Source organism: Tachyglossus aculeatus, chromosome 8 (genome assembly GCF_015852505.1).
Source record: "Tachyglossus aculeatus isolate mTacAcu1 chromosome 8, mTacAcu1.pri, whole genome shotgun sequence".
In the NCBI taxonomy this organism is placed as follows: Eukaryota; Metazoa; Chordata; class Mammalia; order Monotremata; family Tachyglossidae; genus Tachyglossus; species Tachyglossus aculeatus.
The window spans coordinates 34,482,870-34,495,094 of record NC_052073.1 but is presented as its reverse complement, the minus strand read 5'-3'; the positions used below and the strand labels follow the sequence as shown (position 1 = coordinate 34,495,094).

Sequence of the window (12,225 nt, the reverse complement as noted above, 5' to 3'; positions counted from 1 at the left end):
TTCCAGACGTGGGAACCGGAGGCCAGAGAAATGACTGGCCCAGGGTCACGCAGCGGACCGGTGGCGGAGCCGGGATCGGAACCCGGGTCCTTCTGACCCGGCTCGGGCCGTAGCCGCTGGGAATCGGACAACCTCTCCGGACTGGACGCTCGCCGTGGAGGGGGAGCGGGCCCGACCGACTCCGTTCCGCCGGACGCTCCCGGGCACTCCGCACGCGGTCAAGCGCCCAATAAGTACCGGTGATCGAGCAGAGCGGCGGAGCCGGGATTGGACCGCAGGCCTTCCGATCCCTCCGGGACTGAGCTTTTCCCTTCCCTCCCTTCCCGCCCGCTCCCATCCCGCCCCTTCCCCAGGGCCTCTCACCTGGTAGTCATCTGGGACCGCCGCCGCCGCCGCTGAACCTGCCTGTGCTTGATCATCACGTTCCAGGGGCTCTGCGGACACGGAGGAACGGTCATCGTCCTATTTATTCCGCTGGACGCGATCCCTATCATCATCATCATCATCAATCGTATTTATTGAGCGCTTACTGTGTGCAGAGCACTGGACTAAGCGCTTGGGAAGTACAAATTGGCAACATATAGAGACGGGCCCTACCCAACTGTGTCCCCCGTGGGGCTCGCCGTCTCCATCCCCCTTTTCCAAGTGAGGGAACTGAGGCACGGAGAAGTGAAGTGACCGGTTCAAGGTCACACAGCGGGCAGGTGGCGGAGCCGGGATTAGAACCCGTGACTTTCTGACTTCAGGTGGGGGCTCTAGCTGCTAGGCCACGCCGCTTCCTCCCTCACCTCCCTTCTGGCCTTCTCCGGCCCAGCCCGCGTCCTCCGCTCCTCTGTCGCCGCTCACTTCCTCACCGGGCCTCGTTCTCGCCCGTCCCGCGTCCTTCCCGTGGTCCGGAACGCCGTCCTTCCGCAAATCCGCCAAACTAGCTCTCTTCCCCCCTTCAAAGCTCTCCTGAGAGCCTTCCCAGATTGAGCCCCCCTTTCCCTCTGCTCCTCCTCCCCTCCCCATCGTCTCTACTCCCCCTTCCCCTCCCCACGGCACTCGGATATATTTCCACATATTTATTACTCTATTTTACCAATGATGTGTATATATATCTCCGATTCCATTTATCTATTTTGATCGTAGCGATGCCTGTCGACTTGTTTCAATCAATCAATCGCATTTATTGAGCGCTTACTGTGCGCAGAGCACTGGACTAAGCGCTTGGGAAGTCCAAGTTGGCAACCTATAGAGGCGGTCCCTACCCAACAGTGGGCTCACAGTCTAAAAGGGGGAGACAGAGAACAAAACCAAACGTACTAACAAAATAAAATAAATAGAATAGATGTTTACAGGTAAAATAAATAAATAATAATAATAAATAAATAAATAAAGTGATAAATATGTGCAAACATATATACATATTGTCTGTCTCCCCCTTCTAGGCTGTGAGCCCGGTGTCGAGCAGGGATCGTCTCTATCCGTTGCCGAACTGTACTTTCCAAGCGTTTCGTCCACTGCTCAGCACACAGTGAGCGCGCAGTAAATACGACCGAATGAATGAGAATCTGTTGCCAACCTGTACTTCCCAAGCGCTTGGTACAGTGCTCTGCACACGGTGAGCGCTCAATAAATACGACTGATGATGATGATGATGAAGCCACTGCCGTTGGGATTGCAAGGTGGGTCCCCGCCGGGCCGGGGGTCCGCCAGCAGCCGCGGTAACACGCCAGGGAGAGGCCCCTTCCCCGCCCTCCGCACACCGGTGGTGGTCTACACCCTACACCCTCCTCTCTAAGACCCCTTCCAATCTGGTTTCCGCCCCCTTCGCTCCCCGGAAACTGTCCCCGCGCTGGAAATCGGGCCCCGATGATCTGCTTCTTCCAAATCCAACGGCCTCTACTCTGTCCTAATCCTCAGTCAGTCAAATGTATTTATTATTATTATCACTCCTAATAATAATTGTGGTGTTTGTAAAGGGCTTACTATGTGCCGGGCACTGTACTAAGCGCTGGGGTGGATAGCAGAAAATCGGGTTGGACACAGTCCCTGTCCCACGTGGGGCTGACGGCCTCAACCCCCCGTTTTCCAGATGAGGTCGCTGGGGCCCAGAGAAGTGCGGTGACTTGCCCCAAGCCACCCGGCAGACAAGCGGTGGGCCGGGATTAGAACCCAGGTCCTTCTGACTCTAGGGCCCGGGCTCTAGCCTCTCTGCCATGCTGCTGTTGGGTGGGCGGGACATTGTATTAAGCACTGGGGAAAGTCCAATAGGACAATACACAGACAGTCCCTGCCTACAACGAGCTGATAGTCGAGAGGGACTGTATTAAGCGCCTCGACCTCACGGCTGCCTCCGACACTGTGAATCATCACCCCCTTCTCCCGGAAACGTTATCCAACGTCGGCTTCACAGCCGCCGTCGTCCTCTCCCGGTTCTCCGTGTCCTTCAGGGGCTCCTCCTCTGCCTCCCACCCCCTCACTGTGGGGGTCCATCAAGGCTCCATCTTGGGTCCCCCTCTCTTCTCCGTCTACCCCCGCTCCCTCGGAGAACTCATTCGTTCCCCTACGTTCAACGACCATCTCTCCGCGGACGATTCCCAAATCTCCCTCTCCAGCTCTGATCCTTCTCCTTCTCGCATCACCCCCTGCCTTTGGGACGTCTCCTCAAGGACGTCTGACAGCTCCGACTTAAGGTGTCCAAAACAGGGCTCCTTATCTTCCCAATTGATCCATCAATCGGATTTATCTGTTCAATCCTTCAATCGAATCGATTGAGCCCTTACTGTGTGCAGAGCACTGCACTAAGCAATGGGGCATAAAGGCTAGCGCACAGGCCTGGGAGTTGGAAGGTCATGGGTTCTAATCCGGGCTCTGCCACGCGCCTGCTGTGTGACCTTGGGCCAGTCACTTCCCTTCTCCGAGCCGCAGTTACCTCATCTGGAAAATGGAGATTAATCATAGTGATGGCATTTATTAAGCGCTTACTATGTGCAAAGCACTGTTCTAAGCGCTGTGGAGGTTACAAGGTGATCAGGTTGTCCCACGGGGGGGCTCACAGTCTTCATCCCCATTTTACAGATGAGATAACCGAGGCCCAGAGAAGAGAAGTGACTTGCCCAAAGTCACACAGCTGGGATTTGAACCCATGACCTCAGACTCCAAAGCCCGGGCTCTTTCCACTGAGCCACGCTGCTTCTCTAACATCAGTATAAATAAACAGAATTATAGATCTATGCACGTCAAAACAAGCCAGGAGGCATCAATATAAATGAATAGAATTATAGATATATACACATCAAAAGAAGTAAACAGGCAGCAATATAAATAAGCAGATAAATAGATACATAAATAGATAAATAAGGGCTGCGGGGAGCAAAGAGAGTGAGTCGAGGTGATGTGGAAGGGAGATGAGGAAAAAGGGGACTTAGTCTGGGAAGGCCTCTTGGAGGAGGTGAGTCGATTCAGACTGTGAGCCTCAGGTGGGGCAGGGACTGTATCCAGCCTGATTTGCTTGTATCCACCCCAGCGCCTAGTACAGTGCCTGGCACATAGTAGGCGATTAGCAATCACCGCCCCCCCTCAAAACCCTACTGAAGACTCACCTCCTCCAAGGGGCCTTCCCAGACTAAGTCCCCTTTTTCCTCATCTCCTCCTCCCTTCCCCGTCACCTCGACTCACTCTCTTTGCTCTCTCCCCCGGCCCCATAGCCCTTATTTATCTATTTATGTATCTATAATTTTATTTATTTATATTGATGCCTGTTGACTTGTTTTGACGTGCATAGATCTATAATTCTATTTATTTATACTGATGTCTGTTTGCTTGTTTTAATGTCTGTCTTCCCCCTTCTAGACAGTGAGCCCGGTGTGGGCAGGGATCATCTCTCTTTGTTGCTGAACTGGACTCTCCCAAGTGCTTAGTACAGTGCTCTGCACTCCGTATATGCTCAATAAATACGACTGAATGAATGAATGAAAACAGTAAGAGCTCAATAAATACGAATGAATGAACAGACACAGTAAGCGCTCAATAAATACGATCGAATGAATCCCCATTTTACCGATGAGGTACCTGAGGCCCAGAGAAGTGAAGTGACTTCCCCAAAGTCTCACAGCTGATCTTATTATTATTATTAATAACAAACACTATAATAACGATAATAATTACTACGATAAAGTTACCACCTAACTATAACTTTAGCCCCTCAGTTCGCCTGTACTCTCTCAAGCTCTTAGGACAGTGCTCTGCACCCAGTAAGTGCTCAAATACGACTGAATGAACAAACACAGGAAGCGCTCAATAAGACTGAATGAGTGAACAGACAAGGTTCTTTCATACGACTGAATGAATGAACGAACACAGTAAGCGCTCAATAAATACTATTGAATGAAAGAATGAACACAGTAAGCGCTCAATGAATACAACTGAATGAATGAACACAGTAAGCGCTCAATAAATACGATTGAATGAACACAGTAAGCGCTCAATGAATACGACAATGAATGAACGAACACAGTAAGCGCTTAATGAATACGATTGAATGAATGAACGAACACAGTAAGCGCTCAATGAATATGATCGAATGAATGAATGAACACAGTAAGCGCTCAATAAATACGACTGAATGAACACAGTAAGTGCTCAATAAATACGACTGAATGAATGATCGAACACAGTAAGTGCTCAATAAATATGATTAAATGAATGGACACAGTAAGTGCTCAATGAATACGATTGATTGAATTAACGAACAAATACTGTAAGCGCTGAATACGACTGACTGAATGAATAAGTGAGCGCTCAATAAATACGACTGACAATGAACGAAGACAGTAAGCACTCAATAAATACGATTGAATGTCTGCCGAACATTCATTCATTCAATCATATTTACTTTCATTCATTCAATTGTATTTATTGAGCGCTTACTGTGTGCACAGCACTGTACTAAGCGCTTGGGAAGTACAAGTTGGCAACATATAGGGATGATACCAGTAGTAGCATTTGAGTTCCTCCAGGGTGAATGCACTGTATTAAGCACTTGGAAAGTGTAGAATATAGTGATTTGTTCCCTAACAAAAAGGAGTTTATATTCTAATGGGGGTGACTGTTATAAAAACATTTACAAGTAAAGTAACCAGAATACATAATTGGGCATCCAACAGCAAAAACTGAGCGCTTACTGTGTGCAGAGCACTGCACTAAGCGCTTGGGAAGTATAAGTCGGCAACAGATAGAGACGGCCCCCACCCAACAACGGGCTCACACTCTAGAAGGGGCGAACACACTAAGCGCTCAATAAATACCACTGAATGAATGAACCAACGCAGTAAGCGCTCAATAAATACAATTGAATGAACACAGTAAGCGCTCAACAAATACGATTCACTGATTGACTCCCCAATGATAACTGAATGACTGACTCCCCATTTCCCCGATGATGAATGAATGATTGATTGACTGAATGACTCCCCATTTCCCCGATGAATGAATGGATGACTGAATGACTGAAAGATTCCCCATTTCCCCGATGAATGAATGATTGACTGGCTGACTGAATGACTCCCCATTTCCCCATGAACGACCGACTGAATGACTCATTTCTCCATGATGACTGAATTCATTCACTCAATCGTATTTATTGAGCGCTTACTGTGTGCAGAGCACTGGACTAAGCGCTTATGACTGAATGACTCCCCATTTCCCCGATGATGAATGAATGATTGACTGACAATGACTCCCCATCTCCCCGATGATGACTGAATGACCCCATTTCCCCGATGATGAATGAATGATTGACTGACTGAATGACTCCCCATTTCCCCTGTGATAATAATAATAATAATGATGGCATTTATTAAGGGCTTATTATGTGCAAAGCACTGTTCTAAGCTCTGGGGAGGTTACAAGGTCACCTGATCACCTTGTAACCTCCCCAGCGCTTAGAACAGTGCTTTGCACATAGTAAGCGCTTAACAAATACCATCATTATTACAAGGTGACCAGGTTGTCCCACGGGGGGCTCACAGTCTTCACCCCCATTTTCCAAATGAGGTAACTGAGGCCCAGAGAAGTGAAGTGACTTGCCCAAAGTGACACAACTGACAAGTGGCTGAGCCGGGATTTGAACCCATGACCTCTGACTCCAAAGCCCGGGCTCTTTCCACTGAGCCACGCTGCATGACTGACTGACTGAATGACTCCCCATTTCCCCGATGATGACTGACTGACTGACTGACTGAATGACTATTGTCCACTAGCGGACTTGACATGACTGACTCCATTTTGCACATACCGACAGTAACCCTCCATTTTGTGCAGGCCGAGAGAACAACTCCTTTTTATATTTTATGCAAGGCTCAACAACAGAATGTCTTCAAGGCCAGTAACAAGTAACACCTATCTATGCAAGGTCATGGGGCAGATAACACCCTGCACAAGACAGTGAAAACAGAGAATAATGAGAATTTATAGCATCCTGTCGTCCTAACTGGATTCCTGAAATTCCCAATTGCTCGCCCCCACTTTGCTGTAACTCAATAAAAGCCACAGTGGGAATGGGATCGGGGCTCCTTGTCACTCGTACCTTTTTCGGGAGGTGAACGGGCAGGTAGTCAACTTTCCTTCTTTACTGCTCTATCTGAACTCACGGTCTCCGAGTCATTTTTCCTATCTGCGTCACCACCTTGGGTTCTCCAACCCTGCGGCCGATTTACACCGATTAACCTACTTTGCACCCTACTTTTCGATAACAATGACTCCCCATTTCTCCGATAATGACTGAATGACTCCCCATTTCCCCGATGAATGATTGTTGCCAACTTGTACTTTCCAAGCGCTTAGTACAGTGCTCTGCACACAGTAAGTGCTCAATAAATACGACTGATTGATTGACTCCCCATTTCCCCGATGATGAATGACTGACTGAATGACTCCCCATTTCCCCTTTGATGAATGACTGAATGACTCCCCATTTCCCCGATGAATGACTGACTGAATGACTCTCCATTTCCCCGATGACTGAATGACTGCCTGACTGAATGACCCCATTTCCCCGATGATGACTGAATGACTCCCCATTTCCCCGACGATGACTGGCTGACTGAATGACTCCCCATTTCCCCAATGAATGACTGAATGACTCCCCATTCCCCGATGAATGACTGACTGACTGAATGACTCCCCATTTCCCCGATGATGACTGAATGACTGCCTGACAATGACCCCCCCATTTCCCTGATGATGACTGACTGAATGACTCCCCATTTCCCCAATGAATGAATGACTGACTGACATTCCCCATTTCCCCGCTGACTGACTGAACGACTCCCCATTTCCCCGATGAATGAATGACTGACTCCCCATTTCCCCGATGATGACTGAATGATTGCTTGACTGAATGACTCCCCATTTCCCCGATGATGACTGAATGATTGCCTGACTGAATGACTCCCCATTTCCCCGATGATGACTGACTGAATGACTCCCCATTTTTCCGCTGACTGACTGACTCCCCATTTCCCCGATGAATGAATGATTATGTTGCCAACTTGCACTTCCCAAGCGCTTGGTACAGTGCTCTGCACACAGTAAGCGCTCAATAAATACGACTGATTGATTGACTCCCCATTTCCCCGATGATGAATGACTGACTGAATGACTCCCCATTTCCCCTTTGATGAATGACTGAATGACTCCCCATTTCCCCGATGAATGACTGAATGACTCTCCATTTCCCCGATGACTGAATGACTGCCTGACTGAATGACTCCCCATTTCCCCAATGATGACTGAATGACTCCCCATTTCCCCGACATTGACTGGCTGACTGAATGACTCCCCAATTCCCTGCTGACTGACTGAATGACTCCCCATTCCCCAATGAATGACTAACTGACTGAATGACTCCCCATTTCCCCGATGACTGAATGACTGCCTGACTGAATGACTCCCCATTTCCCCGACATTGACTGGCTGACTGAATGACTCCCCATTTCCCCGCTGACTGACTGAATGACTCCCCATTCCCCGCTGACTGACTGACTGACTGAATGACTCCCCATTTCCCCGATGATGACTGAGTGATTGCCTGACAATGACCCCCCATTTCCCCGATGACTGAATGACTGCCTGACTGAATGACCCCATTTCTCCAATGATGACTGAATGACTCCCCATTTCCCCAATGATGACTGACTGAATGACTCCCCATTTCCCCGACATTGACTGGCTGACTGAATGACTCCCCATTCCCCAATGAATGAATGACTGACTGAATGACTCCCCATTTCCCCGATGATGACTGAATGACTGCCTGACAATGACCCCCCCATTTCCCTGATGATGACTGACTGAATGACTCCCCATTTCCCCAATGAATGAATGACTGACTGACATTCCCCATTTCCCCGCTGACTGACTGAATGACTCCCCATTTCCCCGATGAATGAGTGACTGACTCCCCATTTCCCCGATGATGACTGATTGATTGCCTGACTGAAAGACTCCCCATTTCCCCGATGATGACTGAATGATTGCCTGACTGAATGACTCCCCATTTCCCCGATGATGACTGACTGAATGACTCCCCATTTTTCCGCTGACTGACTGACTCCCCATTTCCCCGATGAATGAATGATTATGTTGCCAACTTGCACTTCCCAAGCGCTTGGTACAGTGCTCTGCACACAGTAAGCGCTCAATAAATACGACTGTTTGATTGATTGACTCCCCATTTCCCCGATGATGAATGACTGACTGAATGAATGACTCCCCATTTCCCCTTTGATGAATGGCTGAATGACTCCCCATTTCCCCGATGAATGTCTGACTGACTGAATGACTGCCTGACTGAATGACCCCATTTCCCCAGTGCTGACTGAATGACTCCCCATTTCCCCGACGAAGACTGACTGAATGACACCCCATTTCCCCGCTGACTGAATGACTGAATGACTCCCCATTTTTCCGTTGACTGACTGAATGACTCCCCATTTCCCCGATGAATGAATGACTGACTGAATGACTCCCCACTTCCCCGATGATGACTGACTGACTCGCCATTTACCCTGTGGTTTTGTTGTCTGTCTCCCCCTTCTAGCCTGTGAGCCCACTGTTGGGTAGGGACCGTCTCTAGATGTTGCCCACCAGTCCTTCATCATCATCATCATCATCAATCGTATTTATTGAGCACTTACTGTGTGCAGAGCACCGTACTAAGCGCTTGGGAAGTCCAAGTTGGCAACATCTGGAGACAGTCCCTACCCAACAGTGGGCTCACAGTCTAAAAGGGGGAGACGGAGAACAAAACCAAACGTACTAACAAAATAAAATAGAATAGATTTCTAAGCGCTTCCCAAGCGCTCAGTCCAGTGCTCTGCACACAGGAAGCGCTCAATAAATACGATTGATTGATTGATCGATTGACTGAATGATTCGCCATGTTCCCGCCCCCCGTCCCGGTCCTTACCGGGGTCCCGTTGGGTCCGTCGCCCCCGGGCTCGGCCCCCCGGGCCCGTCCGGCCCCCCGGGCGGCCCCCATGGCGGACCGGTGACCGGCGCGGAGCAGCGCGGAAGGGAACAGGCCCGTGTCATCGGCGCGCGCCGCGGTGACGGAGCGCGGGGGGGGCGGGGGGGAGGAGAAACCGCCGGACGCGGGTTGCCACGGCAACGAAGCCGCGGGGACGGAGCGGGGCGGGGGGAGGAGAAACCGCCGGCCGGGGGTTACCACGGCAACGCCGCCGCGGGGACGGAGCGGGGGGGGAGGAGAAACCGCCGTCCGGGGGTTATCACGGCAACGGCGCCGCGGTGACGGAGCGGGGGGGGAGGAGAAACCGCCGTCCGGGGGTTACCATGGAAACGCCGCCGCGGTGACGGAGCGGGGGGGGGGAAACCGCCGCGGTGACGGACCGCCGGCGGCGGAGGGAGGGGGGGGAGGAGAAACCGCGGTCCGGGGGTTACCACGGCAACGCCGCCGCGGTGACGGAGCGGGGGGGGGAGGAGAAACCGCCGTCCGGGGGTTACCACGGCAACGCCGCCGCGGTGACGGAGCGGTGGGGGGAGGAGAAACCGCCGTCCGGGGGTTACCACGGCAACACCGCCGCGGTGACGGAGCGGGGGGGGAGGAGAAACCGCCGTCCGGGGTTACCATGGCAACACCGCCAAGGGCACGGGCCGCCGGCGGCGGAGGGGGAGGAGGGGGAGGAGAAACTGCCGTCCGGGGCTTACCACGGCAACGCCGCCGCGGTGACGGAGCGGGGGGGGAGAAACCGCCGCCCGGGGGTTACCATGGCAACACCGCCAAGGGGACGGGCCGCCGGCGGCGGAGGGGGAGGAGAAACCGCCGTCCGGGGCTTACCACGGCAACGCCGCCGCGGTGACGGAGCGGGGGGGAGGAGAAACTGCCGTCCGGGGTTACCATGGCAACACCGCCAAGGTGACGGACCGGCGGAGGGGGGGGAGGAGAAACCGCCGTCCGGGGCTTACCACGGCAACGCCGCCGCGGTGACGGAGCGGGGGGGGGGGGTGGATAAACCGCCGTCCGGGGGTTACCATGGCAGCGCCGCCAAGGGGACGGGCCGCCGGCGGCGGAGGGGGAGGAGAAACCGCCGTCCGGGGGTTACCACGGCAACACCGCCGCGGTGACGGACCGCCGGCGGCGGAGGGGGCGGAGAAACCGCCGTCCGGGGGTTACCACGGCAACGCCGCCGCGGTGACGGAGCGGGGGGGGGGGGAGGAGAAACGCCGTCCGGCCCGCTGAGGCCTTTTAATTTTCCTGCCATTTCTCAAGCGCCTGCTATAGTAGCGGCCACGACAATCGTCATCATCATCAATCGTATTTATTGAGCGCTTACTATGTGCAGAGCACTGGACTAAGCGCTTGGGAAGTCCAAGTTGGCAACATATAGAGACAGTCCCTACCCAACAGTGGGCTCACAGTCTAAAAGGGGGAGACGGACAACAAAACAATGATAATAATAATAGCATTTATTAAGCGCTTACTACGTGCAAAGCACTATTCTAAGCGCTGGAGGGATTCAAAGTGATCAGGTTGTCCCCCGGGGGGCTCCCAGTCAATCCCCATTTTACAGATGAGGTAACTGAGGCACAGAGAAGTCGTGACTTGCCCAAAATCACACAGCTGACAATTGGCGGAGTCGGGATTTGAACCCATGACCACTGACTCCAAAGCCCGTGCTCTTTCCCCTGTGGACAGGTGTCAAGTCATCAGGATAAATAGAAGTAAAGCTAGATAATAATAATGGCATTTGTTAAGCGCTTACTGTGTGCACAGCACTGTACTAAACGCTTGGGAAGTCCAAGTTGGCAACATAGAGAGACGGTCCCTACCCAACAACGGGCTCATAGTCTAAAAGGGGGAGACGGACGACAAAACAAAACATGTGGACAGGTGTCAAGTCGTCAGAATAAATAGAAGTAAAGCTACATAATAATAATAATAGCATTTGTTAAGCGCCTACTGTGTGCAGGGCACTGTACTAAGCGCTTGGGAAGTCCAAGTTGGCAACATAGAGGGACGGTCCCTACCCAACAACGGGCTCACAGTCTAGAAGGGGGAGACAGATGACAAAACAAAACATGTGGACAGGTGTCAAGTCATCAGAATAAATAGAAGTAAAACTAGATAATAACAATAATGATGGTATTTGTTAAGCACTTACTATGTGCAAAGCACTGTTCTAAGCGCTGGGGGGGATACAAGGTGATCAGGTTGTCCCACGTAGGGCTCACAGTCTTAATCCCCATTTTACAGATGAGGTAACTGAGGCTCAGAGAAGTGAAGTGACTTGCCCAAGGTCACACAACAGACGTGTGGTGGAGCCGGAATTCAAACCTACGACCTTTAACTCCAAAGCCCACGCGGGGCTCACAGTCTTAATCCCCATTTTACAGATGTGGCAACTGAGGCTCAGAGAAGTGAAGTGACTTGCCCAAGGTCACACAACAGACGTGTGGCGGAGCCGGGATTCGAACCTACGACCTTTAACTCCAAAGCCCGTGCTCTTCCCCGTGAGCCACGCTGCTTCTTGCAAATCATTAACAAAATAAATAGAATAGTAAATATGCACAAGTAAAATAAATAGAGCCATAAATCTGGACAAACATATATACAGGGTGGAGGGGAAGGAGGTAGGGCCAGGGGGATGGGGAGGAGGAGAGGAAAAGGGGGATTCGGTCTGGGAAAAAGGGGGATTCGGTCTGGGAAAAAGGGGGCTCAGT

The 12,225-nt window shown here is 51.5% G+C and overlaps 1 protein-coding gene across 2 annotated transcripts in view; it reads right to left on the bottom strand.

Moving 5' to 3' along the window:
• DNTTIP1 (deoxynucleotidyltransferase terminal interacting protein 1) overlaps positions 1 to 9,812 on the bottom strand; it is a 42,309-nt gene extending 32,497 nt beyond the window's left edge. The window contains exons 1-2 of one of the 2 annotated variants that reach the window (XM_038750605.1): positions 9,455 to 9,812; positions 364 to 434 (exon numbers count right to left, since the gene is read on the bottom strand). In XM_038750605.1, the coding sequence (XP_038606533.1) occupies positions 364 to 434; positions 9,455 to 9,526 (143 nt within the window). In that variant the 5' untranslated portion in view covers positions 9,527 to 9,812. The remainder of the gene's footprint in view (positions 1 to 363; positions 435 to 9,454) is intronic. The other variant, XM_038750604.1, reaches the window with a different exon arrangement.
• Between the last annotated feature and the right edge of the window lie 2,413 nt (positions 9,813 to 12,225).